Here is a 23,962-nt window from a genome sequence, read left to right on the forward strand (position 1 = left end):
TAGGGTGCGAGAGGTCCCGGGTTCAAATCCCGGACGAGCCCTTTTCTTTCTCCTTCAGGCTCTGAACATCTCCTCTTGGTTTATCTGAATTAATGGTTTTAGGTCTACCTGTATCTACATGGCCCTCACCCCAGAGGTGAAGCCCAGACTGTAAGCTGAACGCTGTTACTCAATGCACAGGTGAGACACCACATGCTTGGAAATAAAGAATAATGCATGTGATGTTTATGAAGGCCTGATGAGCATCAGCTTTTACACACTTTAAATCCTGTTGACCCTGTGATGGACCTGCTCCCTGCTCAGGGTCACCTCACTCCCCTGCAGACACGTTCAGTGAGTTTCTACAGAGGATGTATTAAAAAAACAAGCTTTACAGTTTAGAGAATATGGTAAAACTGTTCAAAGCAACAAAATGACTAGTTTCTCCCTTTTATAAATATTCCAACAGCACAGACCACATGAAAAAGCAGGCCTTGTTCTCCTTCAGGCTCTGACCCTGGATGCCTGTTCTCTCTCTGACATCTATCATTCTAGATAGAGATTTTCAAACATCAATAGTTTACCTCATTTTGTGGTTTTAAGACTACCTGTCTCTAACTACCCCTGACCATTGCTGCAAATATTACTCCTGCAAACTTTAAACCTCGTTCTTCGAGCTGAAATCCCAAATGTCTGAAAGTCTTTAATGAATTAGTCACTCCTGTCAGAAAACAAAACACAGACTCAGGTTGGCACAGTTTACAAATCTCATTTAGCCTTTTTGTCCAATTCTAAATGCATTCTCGTGCAATAAAGCTCATGTTGCTCTGTGATGACTGTCTGAAGCGTGTTGTGAAAGTAAAAGGTGAACACAACTAATTAAAGGTCAGGTGAGACACCACATCAATGGAAATAAAGAATCATGTACGTGATGGTAATGAAGTGCTAGACGAGGCCTAATGAAACCCACGAGCAACCCTATTTGCCCTGTGTTTTGTTCAGAGTGTACCCTGCAAGAGTTTTGAGGATGTAGTTAAAGTGTAGGTTTACTGAAGTGAAACATTTTTATCCCATCAGACAGTGAAATGCACATTTCCTCACACTCTTATCTGGGATCAGCAGCTGTTGATTGGCTCATTGGGGATTTGAACCCAGAACCTTTCACACCCAAGGCTAAGATCTTCCCTAGACCAATGTGGCTGGTGGGTTCACCTGGGACCAGTAGGTAGAGTTGTTGTACCAGATGACGCTTTGAGAACAACCTGCCACATTAGCACAGCATACAGATGGTTGGACCAAAATGCACATATGGAGCAAAGCTCTATGTGGCTCATTGGTCTAGAGCAGGGGTCTGCAACCTGCGGCTCTGGAGCCTCATGTGGCTCCTTCAAGCTTTGACCAAAACTGAAATAAAACTGCATTTTATTGGTTGCTATAATAACAACTAAAATGACTAGTTTTAACAGTTTTCCTGTAATCTATTTTGCAAATATATGAATACTAAAAACATTACAAGGAGTAAAACATACGTTAAATTCAGACAAGACAGAGGTTGTGGTTTTTGGACCTGAGGATGTTCAGAATAAACTTTGCAGCGTTTCACTTCCTCTGGATGGCATTAATTTGGCCTCCAGTTCTAATGTCAAAAACCTTGGTGCTATTTTGGATCAGGATGTCTTTTAACCCACACAATGAAAAAAGTTATCAGGACCTCTTTCCTCCACCTGCATAATATCATTAAAGTTAGTGCAGTGAATTATTGCAGAGAAACATCAGATGGTCATCTGGGATCAGTAGTTGTTGATGGGCTTGTCCGGGACTCGAACCCAAGACATCTCACATTTGACATCCGGATCTTCCCTAGAGACCAAAAAGCCTTTTATCTGTGACCAGCATGTGGTGCTGTTGGACCAGATAACACTCTGAGAACATTCTGCCACATCAGCAGCACAGCATACAGATGTTTGGAGTAAAACACAAGTGGAACAGCAGTACTTGTGGCTCGTTGGTCTAGGGGCATGATTCTCGCTTAGGGTGCGAGAGGTCCCGGGTTCAAATCCCGGACGAGCCCTTTTCTCTCTCCTTTTAGGCTCTGACCCTGAACATCTCCTCTTGGTTTATCTGAATTAATGGTTTTAGGTCTGCCTGTATCTAAATGACCCTCACCACAGAGGTGAAGCCCAGGCTGTAAGGTGAACGCTGTTACTCAATGCACAGGTGAGACCCAACATGCTTGGAAATAAAGAATAATGTACGTGATGGTAATGAAGTGCTGGACGAGGCCTGATGAAACCCACGAGCAACCCTACATGCCCTGTGTTCTTTTCAGGGTGTACCCTGCTACCCAAAGGTTTTGAGGATGTAGTTAAATTGTAGCCAGGGTTACTGAGCTTTTACTTCTATCTGACACAGTGAAACATCTTTATCCCATCTGATGGTGACATTTACATTTCCTCACACTCTTATCTGGGATCTTCATCTGTTGATAGGCTCGTCTGGGATTTGAACCAGTGACCTCTCTCACCCGAAGTGAAGATCATCCCTCTAAGCCTCCTCCACACATTGGATGCATTTCTTTGTACTAACGTTGCCCTCAACCTGTGTTTAAAGGTGGATCTCTGCCTTTTAGTGAAGCATCTTGTTAAACAAACAAGATGATATGGTTGATACTGCATGCTTATAAACAAAATATACATTTTTATCATTGCATAGTAGTGATATAAAAAACAAGTTTTAAAAATTTTCATTATTTTTGTGGAAATGCTACTGGAATTAGACTTAAAATGTTGCAAAGAGAAACAAAACATTAACAATAAGTGATAGTAATGATAATGGTATATAGAGCCTACCAGACCTATTTTACATATTACACATATTTCATTAAACCCAATATTTTCAAACCTTTTCCCCTTGGTGTGGATTGAGCTTTAACTATTCTTTTTTTTTTTTTTTTTTTCCATATCAGACCTCCACTCTGTTATCTATCTTCTGTTTGTTCATTCCTTTCTTCTAGATAACATATTTATATTATTTTTATGCACTTTCACCTGTTTGATACCTACATCCAAGGCCTGACACCTTTCTAACAAAAGATTGAAATACATTAAGTAAATAAATGAAAATATATACATATATGTAAATATTTATACATACATCTATGTATATACTTCATGATAAACTATATTTAAAGGTAAGTTTGTCAATTTTTCACATTAATAAGTGTTACTCTTTTTGATGAACGGTTAGCCAAGGATGAATTTGTAGCTCTAAACATATGTTGCACAATTTCCAAACCATGTCAACTTTGACATATGTTTGACTTTTTAAATTTAGATAACTGAGCTACATTTCAGCATGTGACCTGGTAACTAATAATGGCAGGATAAAATGAGCCAAACGTGACTACAACATCAGAAAGTGTAAAATTACAAAAGATACAACTACATTAAAAAAAATTTGAGCTTCTGAGATGTGACCTCGTGCACATGTTTGCAGAATTTGTTTACCAGTATAAACCTCTGTTTGCCTCTTGTCTTCATAAGTGAGTTTTTTAATTTGGAGCAAAGTTAATCCCTTTATTTCCTTTTGCATAAAGTTTATTTGTCAAGCTATGGCTAAACTTGCAACTTATAAATCTGTTTTTCCACACAAACGCATCAAAATCCCATTAATTTTATGAAAAAAGTTTCAGACAATGAAAAAGCAAAACTGTCTTCATTAATAACGAGTCGTTTCATGTTGTTGTTTTTTTTTTTTTTTTTTTTGGGGGGGGGGGGGGGGGGGGGTGGGGGGTTGTGCCCTGAAAAGCAATTTTCCTTAAATTGTCAGTGTTCAAGTCACATATAATTTGTGTAAATCATGCCTCTCCTTAAGTAATTTGTTGTTTTAAGGAAGTAAACATACAGAACGCTTGGAAATTATTGGATCCAGAAAACCTGGTTTAACGATAATAGAACTAGCATGAGCAGTATTAGCATTAACAGTAATAGAACTAGCATTGGCGGTATTAGCATTAACAGTCATTGGTTACAGTGACTGGTCTGAATGACAGAATGACTATCTGCACAGAAGACTGTTGGAGTCAGTCTCCCCACCATCACAGACATCTACATCTCCAGATGCTGGAAGAGGGCCACCTGCATCATGAAGGACCCCACTCACCCAGCACACACACTTTTTGCACCGCTCCCCTCAGGAAGGAGGTTGAGGAGCATTAAGTGTAGAACCACTAGACTGAGGAACAGCTTCTACCCTGAGGCTGTTAGACTCATGAATCTCTAACCAGAATAACCACTATGAAAAAAATCACATCATGTTGCTGCTGATCTGTTTCTTGTTGCTGTGTTCATCTGCTCACAGAAACTCATGTTCGTGCTGCTGTTCGGCATAATGTTTTTATGCTATTAGTGCTTAGTGTATAGTTGATGTTTTTCTTAGTTCATATCTTAGATCTTATTACTGTTTTTCTTTTACATTTTATTGTTGGATGTAACTGGGACCCCGTGCACATAATTTCGTTCTACCACATGAACCACATGGGGTGTGAATGACAAATAAAGAACCTTGAACAGTAATAGAACTAGCATTAGCAGTATTAGCATTAACATCAGTAAATTTAGCATTAGCAGCAGTAATCACTTTATAATGTGGCTGTGTTAGTTTCGTTTTATATCATTTCTTCTATTTGTTTTTCATTTTATGATTGTCTACTGTTGTCTGTACCTTATCTGTGTTCTTTGTTTAAAACAGATCTCTCTTGTAAATGTGTCCTCAAGCCTCAATGAAACTACCCTGTATAAATAAAGTTTGAATGAATGACAAAAAATAGGCTGGTTAGTTTTTTTCTTCGTGTTTCCCAAGATTTATTTCACTTAACACTTACTTTTTTCAACCACAAGATGGCCCCAACTGCTTATGAACATAAAAAAAACCCAGGAAGCAGTTAGATAGCTTTTTTATGTTTGTAAAACCAGTCTGTAAAATACTGCTTTAGTTTTAGTCCAACTTTTACTGACTTTATAGTTAGCCTTATGGAAATGAGTGCAACACTATCTTATAATATCAGTGAAATCATCCTTCAAATCATCAACACACTAAAAGTTTGATTGTTTCATCGATTTATCTTATGAGCCCAACTGTGTGATCCAAAGCACAGTGTTTGGGTTACTTCTAAAGCAGAAAGGGCTTCTCATGGTTTCAAGAACAGATGGGTAGGACAGTAGGGGACGGTGAAGACCACCCTTATTGATCAGCCCTCACATTCCAGGAGGCGTCCTTGCCTGTAACAGGAGAGCTAAGAACACAGCAGGCCATCTTTGATGTCTATATTCAGGATGGACTCTGCTAGACATTACACACAACTGACCATGGAGATGAGCACAGTGTGATATTTTGGGAGTTACGAGCAGAAACGGTTGTAGCATACATTGTAGTGCATTAAAACATCTCAGTAATGCTGAAATTGTGACCTAATCTTTGACATTTGATGTAATAACCACAAGGAAATCATCTCAACTTCTTGTGTGTTTACACACAAGGGTTCAAGCTGTGCGACTTCCTTGATTCTTTCTTTTGGGACTTTTCCTTTTTAGGCAATGGGCTGCTGCCTCCAGGGCCCTCCTGGGATTCTGTGGGAATTCCTTTGCTGGTTTGCTTGGCAGTTGGGTTTTTAATCAAATGTTTTGGCCTGAGGAGATTGGGAAAGAAATGGTCGACAGATCTGTGTTTGTAAATATTGTTTTGCACACCCTCATTCCATTGCTCAGCTCTAACTTAACCAAACTACTAGAACAGTGGACAGAATATTTCACCATTGCTCTGATTAATATGAGGTCATGCTTTTGTATTCTGTATGAGTCAAAGCTGAACTTTGTTTAGTAAAATTTACAGCGGCTGAAATTCCTCTCGTCACCAACAGTAAGACAAATATTTCCCTTTTTGGACATGTGGGGTTATTACGTAATTTAGGGAGCACTCGGATATCTAGCAAACTCTGCTGTGTGAAACGGGAGGCGCTAATGCTGAGCGACACTCCAAACAACCAATCAGATGCGAGACAACTTATCTTGCCGCTCTCTGATTGGTCTACGTTAAGTGACGTTAAGATTGCTCGCGCTCACTCGCTGTCTGGACTGGGTCTTCTTTTTTTTTTTTTTCTTTCCCTCCTCCACATTGATGGTTTCACGCGAGTAGTAGAAGTCTTCCCACTGTCCTCGGAAGAGAAGCGTTCTGGGTCGTTTCAGGCTCCTCTGACGGAAAGTTTGGAGGAACTGTCTGTGGCGGTGGGAAGTTTGTGAGGATAGTAAACTAAAAGCTGCCACCATGCCGGTTTTTCACACGAAGACGATAGAAAGTATCCTGGAGCCGGTGGCTCAGCAGATATCCCATCTGGTGATAATGCACGAAGAAGGTGAAGTGGACGGGAAGGCTATCCCAGATCTGTCGGCGCCAGTGGCTGCCGTCCAGGCGGCCGTTAGTAACCTTGTTCGGGTGAGAAGTTTCTTCTTTTTCCTTCAGACTCCTTGGTTCTGTTCGGCTGAGCTCGACGGGGCGTTGTAGCCTGTCTACCTGTCGCTTTAGTCAGCGCCAATCCCAACGTTAAAACGCAACACTTTACCTGTCAGAAATATGATCAAATCGCTTTGTTTGTGTAGTAAATGTCTCTGTAGAGGAGTGTTTACTTATAAAACTTTCCTAAAGTGGGGGCAAAGGGCAGTGACGCCCTTTCTCCCCCAGTTGAAAACATGCCCTGCCTCCATAGGTTCATGTAGGCACGGCTGCTGGCATGGTAGAAAAACTACGGAAGTCGATTAGGGCCATAGTGGACTCCTCTCACAGTTTACACTTAAATAAAATTATTATTATTATTATTTTTTTCACAAGTCAGATTTCAAAGTCAGAATTCTGACGCCAGTCACAAAAGTCTTAAGTTTTACTTTAAATTCAGAATAAAAAATTTTCTTCACATTTTCTGTAATCTTATTTTGTAGTTTGTACAGAAGAGGATTCCGAATTTAATCCCAGGATTCTGGAAAAAAAATCAAGATTTCCGAGAAAAATCCAGACTTCTTAAAAAAATTAATAAATCTTGGCCTTAATCCTTATTAGTGAAATCCTGCATCAGTTGTTCCGGAACATTTCGAGTCTAAACCAGACACGTAGAGCTCAGTATAACTGGTATGTATTGGTCACTTTTTGCCCCGCTCCCCTCAGGCAGAAGGTTTGAGGAGCATTAAGTTTAGAACCACTAAGCTGAGGAACAGCTTCTACCCTGAGGCTGTTAGACTCATGAATCCCTAGTCAGGATTATCACTGTGAAAAAAAAAATCTCTGTAATGCCACTTGGTTGTTGATGTGCGCTGCTGATTTATTTCATGTTGTGTTCATTCGTCCGCATCTGCTCACACAGACTCATGTTCGTGCTGCTGTTGTTTGGCACATTGTCTTGTACTATTAGTACCAAGTGTATTCTTAGTTTTAGCTTAGTTTAGCATATTTCTTAGTTCATGTCTTGGATCTTATTACAATTTGTATTTTTCTTGGATGCAACCCTGTGTACATAGTTTCGTTCCACCTCGTGTACCACGTGATGGGAATGACAATTAAGAACTGAATCCTTGAATGTTGCACAGTCTTGGCACAGATAAAGAAATGATCACATCATTCGTTTGTCTAAAGTTATAAACATTATGCTCCAGTGTGTTGTGTAATAAAAAAAAGGAGCCATTAAACATCCACAGAGGCTGGTGCCGTCCTGTTTTAGAAACCTTATTGTGCCTTAAAGTCAAAGGTCAAATTTACGACTTATTCAGTTTTCAGAATTAACCATTTTTTGTTGTTTTAACACAGACTCATTAAAAAAAACTGTTCCGACATTATTGTATGATCATCCGTAATCCTAACAATCAGATATTCTTGGCAAACAGTTTCCTTCGTTTGATACGGTTTTTTTTTAATGTTTTGCATGAAACCTAGATCCCTATGCCCTTATCTAAAATATTAATGTTATTTTTGAAAACTGGAAACCAAAACGCATTCATTTAAAATATAACTCTCTTTGAAGAGTGGAAACTAGTAATTTGACCTAATTTTTTTAAACATAGCTGCTTTTGGTGGCAAACATATTTGTACCTACTCTGTAATATAAGTATTGAAGGACTATGAAGAATGTCTTTTGAAAAACATCAAATAACCCCTGTTTGACCAAAGTACCAGTGGTTTGGGTTAGGGTTAGAGTCAAAAATAGTCTAGCCACAGCCGTGTTCCTCAGTTGTCATCATGTCAGCGTGTACAGAAATGACACTGCGTTTCCTATCTTTAACACAAAGCATGGTTATCGTTGCACTTTTTTTTTTCTAAAATGAAACAGAGTATGGCAAGACTGACAGACACTGTGGCTTGAGCAGAAAACTAAGGATACAGGCTAAATTAAAACAGACTTTTTAACAGTGTGTTGCTTCTTCTGTCAGTCTGGCCAAGCCCAAATCTCCCAGGCATTTGTTTGGTGATAAATTTGGACAATTACTCTGGCGACAGCAAAGGAATGTTTCAGTTAGTGGGCCTGCGACCCATATTCCTCCTATTTATTTATGAGGTTTTATAGTCTAAATGTTTCAAGCTTGTTCGCTTCATTCTGGGATATTTTTTCCTCAGTGCACACTCCAAAACTACAGGGTTTCACCTCATATTCACTATTATTTATGTCTACACCCACCCAGCTTCCTTCCTCCAAGGGGACAGAGAGCTGGGTAAATCGTGTGTTTTTAGTTGACGTCATTTTGACAAGCAGGCCTCTTTCACAAAAATAGAAGCTGGAAATCCGTTAACGACACTGTTAACCAATAAAGTTTTTGTAAACAAGACTACCTTTTACATTTGTTAGATTAAGATAGATGGATAGATAGGGCTGAACAATTAATTGCATTTGCAATAATATCGCGATATGATTAAACAAGATTTTCTAATCGCAAAGGCTGCAATTTGACTGGTCACGTGATCTGGTTACGTGACTTTTGAGAGAGCGAAGCAGAGCAGAGAGTGGGAGAAGTCAACACTGCGCTTTAACCGGTTGCACAATGGCGTCAAGCTTGACAGAAGCTGACACATCTGAAAGTTTGTTACTAAAGAGAGGCAGCATGTCCGTTGTTTGGAATTGTTTTTGCTATAAAAAATAAGACGCTGCAAGAACGCCAACGACCGGTGCTTCAACTTCAAGTAAGCAAAGTACCAGCCGACGGGGATCACCGACCGAACTGTTCGAAGGTATTACTCCGTATGAACAGAGTTCGAAACGGCACGCGGAAATAACTGAAGCGATAACGGAGTTCATAGCGAAAGACATGATTCCCATTAATATAGTGACCAAGCCTGGGTTTACGGCTTTGGTAAGCACAATGGATAAGAGGTACAGAATGCCCTCGCGCACACATTTGAGCCAAGTTACTTTCCTGGAGCTACACAAAAAAATGCAGAAACAGAGTTGCAGCGGAGCTGAAAACAGTGACATTTTTTGCAACTGAAACAGATTTATTGCTTGTGTTTGTTGGAAAAATACATCGCAGTACTCCATCCATCCATCCATTATCTTTACCCGTTTATTCCATTTTTGGTCACGGGGGTCGCTGGTGCCCATGTCCAGCAATCACTGTGCGAGGGGCGGGGTACACCCTGGACGGGTCGCAAGTCCATCACAGGACCACATAGAGACAAACGAGACAAACAACCATTCACTCTCTCACTCACACCTAGGGACAATTTAGAGTTATTACCAATCAGCCTAACATGCATGTTTTTGGTCTGTGGGAGGAAACCGGAGCACCCGGAGAAAACCCACGCATGCACGGAGAGAACATGCAAACTCCACCCAGAAAGGCCCCTGGACTAGGGTTTGAACCAGGGACCTTCTCGCTGAGAGGCAGCAGCTCTACCAGTTGCGCCACCGTGCTGCCCTCATCGCAATACTGAGGTAAAAAAAAAAAACCTCGCAATTAGAATATTTTCCAAAATCGTTCAGCCTTGATGGATGGATGGAATCTGAACAGAGCTGTAAAAAGGATGCTCTCTTTGTGTTGCGGATAGACAGCTAAACAGCTGACTGGATCAACAGCATCAGCAAATCTAGTTTGGAGTTTAACAAAAGTCAAACGTTATGCTGAGCATGATTTTTAGATTATGTTGCTTACACTGTTGTTTTATATTGTGTGTTTACTTTTAACATCTTTACAGCGGCATCTAAATGTTAGTTAAGCAGAGCAAAATGACACTAAATAAGTACAAACTGATTGGGGATGTGTTGCTGTTTGTGTAGATTTAGTTGAAACTCTTTGCGATTGCTTTAAATGATTCGGTCATTGCAGATTTAAATATAGAAACAGTCCGAATGAAGCTGTGGTCAGTAAATCCTGAAACACCGAAACGTCACGTCGTAGAGATGAAATGACTCAGGCTTTCTGGACAGATTTAATTATGATCAGATGTTTCTAACAGTGGCCTGAATGAACACGAGTCTGTAATCATTTCCAGTTGCTGTAGCAACAGTACAACATGGACAGTGTTATGAGATCTTGAAGTTAAACATCTGATGCAATTTGTTCCGGTTTTGGTCCCGTGAGTCATTGCAAATTCAAGGATTTGAGTTAGTCATTGCGTCATGAGTTATTGGGAAGCTTAGGGTGGCTATCTAAGTATTATTTTATTTTGCTAATAAACAGGGAGATGATAATTGTTTAAAATATTTTGAAGGTTTTGGATGAAGTAAATCTGCTGGTCTAAGTAAAATGATCACTGAACTGTCCATTGCTGTCATGAAGAGGAACGTTCACCAAAAGAAAAATGACATTATGTGTTTATTTGTTTCCAAGACAACCACATGCTGATCAGATTTTCTTTTTTCATCCCTTCTTTCTTTGACTTTGTAAAAAGAAGCGTGTGAACAGCTGATTAGGATGGATTTTGAACCGAACAGAAAATAATTTAACTAAAAATATTTCTACAAACTCTTGCATTTGAAGTGACTTCATCAAATAGTTGTAAGATTTCTTCGTTTCCAGACAGTGTTTTTTATGTGCAGACCTGTTCAACACAAGATGCAAATGTGCAAAATTTGAAATTATCCACTTGAAAGTTTAATCCTATTATTCCAGATACATAAGAGGAAAGAAAGGTGCATCATGACCCAGAAATGAAAGTTTAGCAAAACCATAAACCACATAAGTGTTGAACCAAAAGCTAGAATTCACCATCTGATATATTTTTAGTTGAGACACTGAGAGGCAGATCAATTAGAAGTGAATGTCAGGAATGTAACCTGACTCAAAGGGGGGTGGGGGGGGTTGAGCCTTTTGAATGGGGCGTCTTTGTACAAGTGAACAACTCCATCCAGGAAAACCTCAGTGTAGAAGTGAAAAGAGGAAGGTTGGCTTCATGTGAATTTGACCTACAATAAATATCTATATTTGTCAAATGTGGTCAGCTGCTGCGGGAATTATTATTATTATTTTTTTTTTTTGTATAGTAGGAGTGTACCGCATTCAGGTGCAAAAAGTCAGTCTTATGTCGCAGAGCCAAAATTTTAATTGGAAACAACAACTTGGACATTCATTTGATTTATTGATTTATTTTTAGTTTTGCAAGTTCTAAGCATTTTTATTTGCTCAACATTTTAAGTTTTTATATGCCTAACATACAAAAAAAAAAAACTTCAGAAAAATGTATTGAGTTTTGTAGTTAAAATAACTTCCTGTTTGGGTAAATGGAAGAGCTTTTTATTTGTGTCATCAGTCAACAATTTATGCTTGGTATGCAGCTTTTTTATGTAAAGCCTCTTGCACTTCACTGCTTTTATAGGGCGAGGATAAAGTGAAAGACTACTTGTGATTTTATGCTTAAGGATTTGTCATGACAGGACTTGTGTGCACTTCGAATACTGGCTGTAAAAGTTTCTCTTTTGCAATATTCTTGTGGTTTTATGCAACACCATATGCAGCTAGTAGAAGTAGGGCACTTATAAAAATGTGAGAACAAAACTCTTCTGCAGCTTCTTAAATCTCTTAATATTGATAGAAATGCAGACTTTTCAAACTAATGTAGTAATTTAGACATTTTGATTCATTTGTTGCATTTTTGCACTTGCAAATTGTTTCAGATTATTTCTGGAAGCCTTTTACAGACAGGAAATCCATTTCATAAGTGCTTTAAAGGTATACAGAAGCAAACGGTTCCTATTACCTGGTGCTCAGACTTCCTGTTTACTAAAGGAACCGTTTAACACTTGATCATGTCATCTTGGGGATTGTATCAATGAAAACAGGTCTCTACTCTCTGAATACATAGTTGCTTCGAGACTTCATAATACAGCTGTAGTCATTTTTCAACCTTCTAGATTTGTCAGGATAAGGTGACTTGGAGGAGTGTGTTGTAAAGGAAACGCAGGAAGCCAAATCAGGAAGACTCCACAGCTGTCTGCTCCACTCTGGGACAGGATTTGTGTTGTCTGATGCTTGACAAAAAACACAGAGCACCTGCGTTGTCTCTTTAAAAATAATGTTAAATGATTCGGAAAAGAAAGTGCCCAATATTCACAGAGTAGCGGATCACCAGTCTACACAGTAAATCTTGCATGGTTCTTATTTTGGACCAGAACAAGACATTACGTTGCTAATGGTATCTCCGGCAGAGTAAAAACTATCCATATGTGTGATTTTTAGACATTCGCTGAATTTGTTCATTTTATTTATCGCAGATGAGCAGTTTAATTAATATGCTTGGAAGTCTGTTATCTTTATAAAAACAAATTCAGCCTGTTTTATTTGTAGTTTAATGAACATTATTTGTAAGCTAAAGTATTTTGTTTTACTAATTTATGATTTATTTTTTCACTAGTTATAGTAAATGCATTTCCTGCAGCTGCATGGAAAATTAATAAAATGGTTTATTTCCCCTTTAGGGACACTATGTGGGATGGCTTCCTCCCTAACAGACAGCAGATGCTCTCAATGTCTTTCCTTGTTTTGTGTAAGCCCATAGGTGGCTTACAACATTGGACTGACTCTGTTTACTCTTAAAGCAGAGGCTGATGAGTGCTGCTCCACCACTAACTCTACGTGAGGTGTTGAGCTCCTGCAACATGAGCTACTTGTGATAAATTCCCCCTGGCTGCAGGAGCCGTTTCACCACGGCATTTGATTTGATTTGTGGTTTTCGTCACCTCGGACGCACTATTTCCAACCACTTCCAGAGCCAAATGAATAAATAATGTTTGACACCACTTGACACATGCGTGATTAAGGCATTGACCTTTTAGTGCAATCTGTCTGCTGCTTGACTCATTATTAGTCAAATGATAGTTGATATCTTAGATGATTTTGGGTTTATGAGTATTGATCAAAGGTGTGGTCATTTGTCTAATCTTAATCAGATTGCACTGCCAAGTCCTTTTGAAAATGGTTGAATTGAAAAATGGTAATCGATGTTCTGCACTTGTTTTGACATAAATTAATGCGCAGAATAAAAATGCTTCCTGTTGTTGCGGACTGCTGCGTCGTCGTGAAAAAACCCGCTCGACATGTGAAAAGTAGGCTCTGTCTTGGCGACGTCGAAGCTTTCAGAGCGGCCTTTCTTCGCCTCTTGGATGGATGGGTTGCTGTCAACAAAGACACGGCTGTTCTCAAAAAGCAGCCACTTTATCAAGCTACTTCACAAAACAGGGTTTCTACTTTTGGGGCTCTTGGGTGGATAAAGGACAGTCAGTGTTTCCAATCCAGGCCCAAAATGATAAAACAAGGCTGATGGGCATTAATGGTGTATGTCAGCTTGGAAGAGGACGAATTTGTGTAAGGTTTTAAAGTCGAATGTGGAAGTGAACAACAGCTTCTTCAGTTCGATTCTATTCAAAGATGAGGGCATTTTTGTGGCTGTTTTGGTTGTTATGTCTTCTTCACTAAATCTTTCCTACTGTCAGTATTGAATCATCAATGCAGCAGGGTCCCAAGATAATAAATTTATTTGGAATAAGCAATACCGGTAGTTATTCAGTATATTTTATTGTTTATTCTTTAACAAATGTCATCCTGGGTTATGGAAAATTATAAATATCAACTAGCCGACCCCATGACAGAGCTGACCATCGTTCACGTTGACCGAACGTGGACAGAAATTGTGATGTAGGCTCAAAATAGCAAAAAGGGCCACACTGCTTGACAACAGCTATAAACTGGGGTCTGACTGAGTGACTTGGATGGCTGCTGCAGACTGTTTCTGAACTTCAGACAACAGGAAGAGGCTAAGTAAGGAAAGAGGAAAGGGAAGACACGGATGATCTGTTGAATGTATCCAGAGCCTCATATTTGCACAGTTTCATAGATTCCTGTTTGATGGTTTGGGGAGCGAATGACTCGGTGCTCATTAATACAGCTTGCTTCCAGCAACAGGCCTCCACGCTGTTCTCTGTTGGTCTCTCTTTGTTGGGCCTAACTCGTGCCTGAACTTGACTTGAGTTTGTGTGAAACTTAGCGTTGTCTAAACAGTTCTGTTCTGAGATTACTCAAGAAAGTGGGGTGAGATATCCTATCAGAGAATCAGCTCTCTGAGGTCATAAGGGTTGTTTCTGAAGCTTTTACGTTTATAATGCTTGTTAATTATGAGGAGTATATATAAAGTTAAAATCTATAAAGTTGGCAATGTTTCCCTTTTCATGTTTTTTGACCTCAAGCAAAGGGAAACATCTGACAGGACAACTTTAGTTGTTGGCTTTTGTTCAGAGCTTCTTGTTCATGTATTGCCTTTGTGCATTATTGCCACTTTGCTTTGAACGGGACAGTTTCCTTTGCCATGCTTTAGCTAAGTCCAGCACAACGTTTTGCTCTAATTTATAACCTTCTTGTTTCTTCCAAGTCCCCCAGGCCCTGTGAAAAGGGAGTAAGAAATGCATGTCTGCTCTGCCTCCATGTTAACCAGCTGGAATGGCTCTGCTACTGTAGTCCGACATGTTAACAAGCTCTCTGAGAGTTCCCACCACTGCATCAAAAGTGTGCTGAGTAACTTAAAAACAAGGAAAGATTGTTATATTTTTTTGTTGGCTTCTTTGGTTAGTTTCGATTAAAGTTCATCCCACTGATGCCATTGACGGATGTTTTCTAGCCACATTGATTCTTTTAATAATATAAAGATTTTCAAGTAAGTGATAAATTATTTATCATTTTATGGCATTATTACTAGCTTGTTTTATTACTGATCTGGTGTCTCAGAGGTATAAATAATCTTGAGGTGACTTTTCGACTCATCTGTGAAAATATTCACGTAAAAGTAACAAAAGATAAACTTCTCTTTATCATTACTGCTGAAGGTCATTTATCCTTTGTTGCTATGAGTAATGTTTCACTTTGAGCTAATTTATTCTCAACTCAAGCATCTCAACGTGGGAGAGTTGAGAAGCCAAATCTCACAAAGATGAGGTCATACTGTGTGGTTAAACATTTTGGCATGTGAACCAGTTCACCTGCTTTTCACATTATAAACATACACGACCGCCAACAGCTGTGATAGAGGAAGAACGGGTCTGATAGTGCAGCTTTAGGATATCGGGCTGAAAAATGGTATGATTTAAAGCTAAAATCTGCAGGGCGTGTTATCGCACATAACACAGTTCTGATATACAAACTGCTCTTGTATTACTTAAAAAGTTTGGAATAGATATAAATGCAAACATTACTTCTTAGGTTTCAGTAATAATGAACCTATACAAGTGTGAGATGATTTTTTTTTTTGTAAGTGACAAAATAATGTTTACAATGAACCAACACAAAGTGCATTTTCATACATCTGGTTTACCACATAGACTCGTCAAAGGAACAAAGAGACAAAACCATTGCTTTGTCCTTAATTGGCCTATTGGTTTAAGTACATATTGCCACAAAGCACAAAATATTGTCAGCAGGGAGGGAGAATTAAGACGGCTTGATAAAAAGTAAAAGAAATGCAAAATTCTTCAAGAACACTAAATGATACTGATAAGTTCAGTCGGCTAAAATCTTCAATCTGCTTGAATTTGGACACATAATCACGTCAGACAAAAATAATAAAGATTCTTCAATATTCTAATATAAAACCGTAAAGGCCACTTCAAGAAGGCATTTCACTGTGGCAGCTCAGTTTGATTAATATTTGCTTCCTGTTGACTTTGCTATGTTGTTTACCTGCAGTGTAGTCAACAAAATGTACGAATGACCTGTAAAATGTGTCCAGCTGAACCAGTTTGCAGTTCATGCTGGAAAAAAGGCCTGCATCTCTAAAAGAGATAAAGAGGGGGGAAAAGACAAGATGGAAAATTAGTCTGTTTTTAATCAGTCTTTTTTTTAATTGATTTTGTATTTTAGAGCGCACACATAGAGCAAAAACCCCTCCTGTACTGGATCAGCTACATACACAGACATGTACTGTATACATTAAACAGGCATTGACATACCGGTACTTTAAATATAAGACACAAATGGCTGCCAAGTGTCCCAGAATCTCTCAAAAGATTCTCCCAGAACAGTGTTTCCCCTACCATTATACAAGCAGGGCACCCCGCCCTGTCAACAGAACAGAGCGCCCCACCTACCGACCCACGCCCCCCCATCATCATCACCCGGTCGAGAAAAATCGCAGAAGATACGAGCGCCCTGACGAAGTAAGTAAACTAGGGGAAACACTGCAGAGCATATCTAATCTTTACCAAATGAATATGATACATGACTTTTCTTATCCAGTGTTCATATGCCGAGCCAGGACATTTGTGAGCATTTCACACCTCACTGTGGGGGTTCTTCTGAAAATTTCCACTCTGAGACCTGGAACTTTTAGAGAATTCAATTCAGTTTATTTATATAGCGCCAATTCACAACAAAGTTGTCTCAGAGCACTTTACAGGAACATTCACATACATAGAAAAGCCAATTAGTAAAGTTCTCTAAGGAAGCCAGCAGACTCGTTGAATCTTCACTTTGTCACAGCCTCGTATCCTGAGCAAGCACAATGGCAACAGTGGAAAGGGAAAAACTCCCTTTTAACAAGAAGAAACCTCCAGCAGAACCAGGCTCAGGACAAGCAGCCATCTGCTTTGATGGAAGGAGAGGCAAACGAACACAGAATGGCAGGTCCAGATGTAGGTGCAGGTGAACCTTAAAGACAAAAACTGTTGGGATAGAAAAAATAATGAGTGAATGCTGTTGGCATCTAAATGAACGTCCGAACCGCAGCAGAGAGGCTGCTGTTTCACGATGTCAGTGGGGCCAGACTGGCTGCCCTGTAGAAAAACTAAGTAACAAATTTCATAGTCTATTTTTTTAATGTGATCTACCCAAATTACTGTTGCGATTGACCAGTAGATCGCAATCTACGTATTGGGCATCCCTGTGCCAGGGGATGCGGCTCCTTCTATCTGCATGAAACAAGTTTCCTGGCTAGAAGAGAGCCAAAAGCAATCAGATTACTCTCATACTTGCTGAAGGATGCATCCACAGGGGCCATCCCAAACAATGAAATGAATGGTGACAGGTGTCAATGTTTGGAATAAACAATTTTACTAAAAGTGTTTATATTTTCCAGGTTGGAAAGGAGACCGTACAAACCACAGAAGACCAGCTCATGAAAAGGGACATGCCACCAGCTTTTATCAAGTAAGCAGAGAACACGTTCAGTTTAAACTCTGGCAAACACCTCAAATGTTTCACAGATAACTCTCGGTGCGGTGTGGAGCACACTAGGTTTTCTCTTTGGCTTTCTTTCTGTCTTTGTCTGCAGCAGAAATGGCTGGTTGTGCCCAGGCAAAGGTCAGACATGGCATGTTAAGTGCCTCAGACTCTTGCTCTGGTGTTCCTGAAATACATTTTTATCTGGAAGGAGTTGCTTTACTTTTTAGAAGCAAGTCGTTAGTCTGAGTACAGCGCTATGCTCTGGTTAACATGAGAATGTAGGGAAAAGAGATGAAATATGTACATTTTTAGTGTGGGAATGTTGATGTCTGTATCAGTTATTTTTAGATAAAAAAAAAAAGAAAAGAAAAGTAGGGGAAAGGGGGATCCTCGGAGCCCCCCAAGGTCAGGGATAAAATGCACGGGCAGGCACAGGTCGTCGGGGCTCAACACATTTGGCGCCTCAAAGTCACATCGTCACCCTGTCGTCATCCATCAGCACATGTGCTGGAATGCACCGCTCCTGACTAAATATAGTCTGCCAGGCTCCAGCTATTGCATGGTTGTTTCCAGCTAGTGCAGTCAGACATATGCTTCTGTCTCATGCTGAAGACGGAGACATACACATCAGTTTTACAGAATAGAAAAGCCTTTTATTGTCAGGACTCTAAAACCTAAACCATGATCCTTTCTTTTGGCTCCTTTTTGTGGCATCTTAAAATGTGGAAAATGTTAATACTGCAATCTTCCATTACTCTTAAGAGTTGGCCTTAAGGCAAAAGTGGGAAGTGTGGGTATTGTGGGAACACATGTTGGTGCTTTGACCTCCTGCCTGTTTCCGTGTGCAGAACGGCTGTTGATGCTACGCAGGCAGCACGTATGACGATGAATCAGATTGCTGAGCCGGCAAATTTTTACTGCTCTGGACTGGAGATCAGGGAGCGCATCATAGCCAGGAGGCAACTATTTGAATCGCTTACATTTTTCTGCAAGCTGGTGTTAAATGAAGTCAAGGCCAGTCAGACGTGAGCTTAACACATCCTGGTGTTGCAAGTTAACTTTCATTCCATGGTAGAAAAAACATAATGTAAAAAAAGACTGGAGTCAAAATAAAACATTTTTTCTTCCTTAATTTATTTGCTTATCGCAGTTTTGCTCCAAATTTCATCAGCACATCAGACAAAACAGCTGTGGTGTTTCTGTCAGTTTTCACCTGCATTTAGAGCTCACAGTTTGATGGAAAACTACATTGACACCTTTTTGTTGTTGTTGAGACGTTTCGTCCTTCATCCAAAGGACTTCATCTATCTGAGGAGCCACAAACAAACTCAGTTCCACAAGCAGCACACTCCCATAGTGGACCAACCAGTTTGCTGGTGATAAGATGGTTTCTGGGGCCCACCCTCTCCCCCATCATCTCCTTTCAGGCAGCCATAGCCAATAATCCAGGTAAAAAAAAATCCAACAAAGTTCAGTCAGGTCATCTGGACGGTTTCTTTTAGGGATGCACAATATTGGATATCAATATTGGCCGATATCCAATATGCAGATATGTTAAAACTTATTTGGCCGATACCGATATTTTATATACGTTCCTTTGTCAGAACATATTTGTCTTATTTAGGCTTATTTGCTACAAAAATTGTGCAACAGCTGTAGGAGCTGGTGACATATATTCAGTAACAGCCATATGATATGCATAGCACTTTAACTTATATTAAATGAAAAGTGTTAAATGTTATTTATTAGCATTAGTCACCTGCGATGCCGTCTTACTTGTTCCAGGTTCCTAGCTGCAGTGTGGGATCCTCTGCACTCCTGTGCATGAAGGACAGACTTTTTAAGTTCAAAGTTTTTGTCTATCCATTGTGCCATAAGACTTAATCATGCTAACGGGGCCAACAATTGACGTCCGTGGTAAAACTCACCCAACAAGTCGTGCTATCGGCTATTGGCTTCTCAATGACGTCGGACTTGACGGCTTGTTACTCTGGTAACATTACGTTGGAAAAATATCTCAGACTGCGGACGATGTAGCGAGGCTCAATGTAGTCCATAAATCTTTGGAATCCGACATCCTCACCATCGGAAAAATAAAACTTCCAGACCGTCGACATTTTGAATTTTCCTCTTCGCCGTGAGATCGGGTAGGCGCACGTGACGTCATCACGTTGTGCTGCTGCTGCAGGCAAAAACATTGCCTTTTATATCGGCAAGTTATTTTAATGGAATGGTCGATGTTCGATATTGAACTTTAACGCTAATATCGGCCAATACCATGCCGATAATATTGTGCATCTCTAGTTTCTTTTTTTTTTTTTGTTAAGACGTTTCGTTCTTCATCCAAAGGACTTCATCAATCTCAGGAGCCACAAACAAACTCAGTCCCACAAGCAGCACACTCCCTTTGTGTAGTATCCACTATGTCCATTATGGGAGTGTGCTGCTTGTCAGACTGAGTTTGTTTGTGGCTCTTCAGACTGATGAAGGACGAAACGTCTAAAAAAAAAAAAGGAAACCATCCAGATGACCTGACTGAACTTTGTTAGATTTTTTTACCTGGATTATTGAGCATGAACTTTGATGCACTGACACCTTTTTTTGTTTTCTTTTCTCCTCCTCTCATTATTACAAATGAAGCTAATTTATAATGTCTCCCAAGAGCCAAAATAGTCACAACTCGTCTGTGAAAATTTAATACACCGTGAATAAATAAAATGATGCAATTTAAAACTCTCACCAACAGAATTGTCTTTGAAAGTAGGACTGTTTGTAACATGGGAGCTCTGCAGGGAAACGTTTTGACTTGTCGTTTTAAACTTCATCATTAATTTGACACATTACGACCAGCTCCTTTTTATAACGACTCTGCCGTCAGCGCTGATTGATTTTTTTTTTCACATGTATGTTTTATTTTAGTTACCCTTTTTTTAATAGTTTCTACTATTTCATTACAATTATTTGTAGCAGATGTACAGTAGAAAGTAATTTCCTTTTAGCAAAGAAGACTGAATTGAGCCTTTTTAATAAGTTTTTTTGATCTAAAGGAATAAAAAGTTAAAATTTTCGGAGTTGGATGAGTTGGAATTTAAACTCAAGTATTACTAAATGTGATTAGTTTTCTCTAGCATCCAGTGTCAAAAAGCTTATGGGACTATTTTATCCAGGCTTAAGCTTCAACTCAAGTATTTGCATAAAATGTGACAAAAATATGAAAGAAAATGAAATTGGGTCATATTTACCAGTTATTACTTACATAATTTTACTGTTTCCACTTGTGATGTCAGTTTTTTAACTCAACAAAATCAGAATTTGAGGTAATTATTTTGTGGTGTGTTTTTCTTTTTAATGTAAATAATAATCTTCTGTTTTTCACAGGGTGGAGAATGCGTGCACAAAGCTGGTGCAGGCTGCCTCCATGCTGAAAGCTGATCCATACTCCGTTCCTGCTCGGGATTACCTCATCGACGGGTCTCGGGGCATCCTGTCCGGTACTTCTGACCTGCTCTTGACCTTTGATGAAGCAGAGGTACTTATTCATGGATTCATTGAACCAGTTATGGCTACAGTTTATTCATTTATGTAGCACAAGTTAACATTCTTCAAGAGCAGCCTGTGAACTAAATTATCAGATGAATTTAATGACAACGCAGTGACTACTTTTAAGCTTAATCGTTATGGTAGCTAAAAGTATGACACAAACATTAGGCTGCTGTCCTTGTTTCTAACTGGAAGAACTTTCCACATCCTAAATCGGACAAAGGTGTCATGTATCAGCCCATCCTTCTTTCCCGCTCGGGGACAGTAACTGAAAGAGAGAAGTTGCAGATCAGCAGTCTGGAAGCGCATATCAGGCATCCCGACACATCTGCAGGAGTCAGCATCAGTCAGCAGTGCCGTCATCTTTTTGCACTGCAGGTCAGGCAGCGTTCTGTGTGGTGAAGTGGTGACTCCAGCAGTCTATATAAAACTAGAGGGATAAAGGACAAAGAGGCTGGAATGTCAGAAGACAACTTTATCAGTTTGTAATTACAGGGAATGTGAGGAGGGAAGAGAGGCCAGTTGTGTTCATGTAATCACTTTAATCTGAGAACGCAGCGTTGTGTTTCTGTAATGATTTGTTGTCCATTTGTCCAATTATTGTTTCATAGGTCCGCAAAATAATCCGTGTGTGCAAAGGCATTCTGGAGTATCTGACAGTGGCGGAGGTTGTGGAGACCATGGAGGACTTGATCACCTACACAAAGAACTTGGGACCAGGTCAGTCTCTTTATAACACTAACATGGCAGTGAAACGTGATCCTAACCGCATCTCAGATTAACATTTTGATGACCATTTATTTCTTAAATTAAATGTTATACTGTGACAAGTGAAGGTCCAACAAATGCTAACAGAATTTGAAAGTAACCCACTACATCCCTGTTTTTCTTTTATTAAAACGTAAATCAGCATCAACCATAAAGAAGCATCACAGAAAAATCTCATGTTTACCGTACTTTCTGCCATACACGTCGCACCGCCGTTTAAGTTGTATAAGTCAAAATATGTCTAAAATGTCTAAAAAAGTTGGAAAAAACATTAATAAGTTGCTTTGCCATACAAGTTGCATGTATTGTGTGTCACCGCTGTCGCGTTTGTTGTGCATCACTGCTCACCACCCAGAAACCTGGGGCGGTGTTGTGCCAAAAAGTGATTGGCTGCCAAATGGCACGGGAGGACTTTAACAAGAATTTAACCAGATTAACATTTAAAAACAATTATTTGTTTATTTGAAATTATAGCAAAGGTGTGTCTCAGTTGAACTTTTCCTTAATAAAAGGACTTTGACGGTCAAATCAGCTGCATTTCAAAAATCTATTTGCGGCTGCGGGAGCGCACAGAGGGAGGACTCGCTGTGCATTTCTTCGAAATTTAACAAGATAACCACCTAAAAACAATTAGTTTGCTCAACATTATAGTAAAGGTGTGTCTCAGTTGAACTTTTCCTTAATAAATGCACTTAAATGGTCAAATCAGCTGCATTTCACCTGGGCGGCGCGGTGAAATGCAGCTGAATTGGCATTTGTTCCAGGAGTTCCAGAGCGAGACGAAGGTGGCTCTGTATGGCAAGCAAAGTGTCTCATTAAAAGTCACTTTTACTTTAAGTGTCATTTGTTTAAATATATTTCTTTAAAGCTATTGTGCTGCTTCTTTCCAGGTATGACAAAGATGGCGAAGATGATAGATGAGCGACAGCAGGAGCTTACCCATCAGGAGCATCGTGTGATGCTGGTCAATTCTATGAACACAGTCAAAGAGCTACTCCCCATCCTCATCTCAGGTTGTTTTTTTAATTAATTTTCACAAAGAGAAAAAATTATATTCCGTGTTTTGTTTTTTTCTTTAAACTAATAATCAACCTTGAGACGTTTCTTTAAACTGTTATATAAATATTGAGTTTTCTTAAACATTTCAGGTATAAAAATCTTTGTAACAACTAAGACGTCAGGGAGCCAGGGTGTGGAGGAGGCCTTAAAGAACCGGAACTTTACTTTTGAGAAGATGAGCGCTGAGATTAATGAGATCATCCGAGTCCTGCAGCTTACATCCTGGGATGAAGATGCCTGGGCCAACAAGGTAAACAATAAATGGATTTTCACAAGTTTTACATATTTTGCACACACTTGTATAAGCTTAATATCTTTTATGTTTGTTTGTTTAACAGAGAAAGGTTAAATTACCAATACAAGTGATTTATTCTGTATCAAATCTCCTGGGGTACTTATTGGACAGATGGTTCAATATAATACCATCTGTGTGGAGTCCAACGTGCAGTTTGTTCTGACCGTCATTCACCTTAATACAGTTATCTTCTCCAGATTTATATCAAGTAATAAAAAACAGCACAATGTTGCTTGTTAACCATTAAAACCATTTACAGTAGTCCCTCGATTGTCGCGGGGTTACATTCCGGACACGCCCGCAATAAGTGAAAAACCGTGAAGTAGAAACGCTTTATTTATTTTATTTTATTTTTATTTAACACTTAAGTTAAATCGACAGATTTCTGAGTTGAAACAACAAACCAAAACAGTTCAGTCATACATTTAAATCAACTAAACTAAAGTAAAAGTTTAGTTAGCAAGAGTTTATTCATCGAGATAACTTGATAGTGTACAGCAGCTCGATTCCGGTTCAGCAGACCTACCCTGCCACTTGTGGTCCGGTTCTGATCAGCTCTCTGAAGCCCTTGAGATCAAAACGCTTTTCAAGAGAGCCGGACCTTCGGATAGCCAGCACAAAACAAGACAATGGTCCTGATCGAGTCCAAATC

At 39.5% G+C, this 23,962-nt stretch overlaps 1 protein-coding gene and 1 non-coding gene across 2 annotated transcripts in view; both read left to right on the forward strand.

Moving 5' to 3' along the window:
- The first annotated feature begins 1,978 nt into the window (after positions 1-1,978).
- trnap-agg lies at positions 1,979-2,050 on the forward strand. Its single transcript has one exon. It is a non-coding gene; the product is annotated as a tRNA-Pro (tRNA).
- Positions 2,051-6,144: 4,094 nt separating this feature from the next.
- LOC119423508 (vinculin) overlaps positions 6,145-23,962 on the forward strand; it is a 29,461-nt gene continuing 11,643 nt past the window's right edge. Inside the window, exons 1-6 of the mRNA XM_037690905.1 lie at positions 6,145-6,468; positions 17,563-17,633; positions 21,027-21,177; positions 21,800-21,908; positions 22,847-22,969; positions 23,105-23,265. Of these exons, the coding sequence (XP_037546833.1) occupies positions 6,301-6,468; positions 17,563-17,633; positions 21,027-21,177; positions 21,800-21,908; positions 22,847-22,969; positions 23,105-23,265 (783 nt within the window). The 5' untranslated portion in view covers positions 6,145-6,300. The remainder of the gene's footprint in view (positions 6,469-17,562; positions 17,634-21,026; positions 21,178-21,799; positions 21,909-22,846; positions 22,970-23,104; positions 23,266-23,962) is intronic.

The sequence above is a fragment of the Nematolebias whitei genome, chromosome 17 (genome assembly GCF_014905685.2).
Source record: "Nematolebias whitei isolate Nwh7 chromosome 17, NemWhi1, whole genome shotgun sequence".
Taxonomy (NCBI): domain Eukaryota; kingdom Metazoa; phylum Chordata; class Actinopteri; order Cyprinodontiformes; family Rivulidae; genus Nematolebias; species Nematolebias whitei.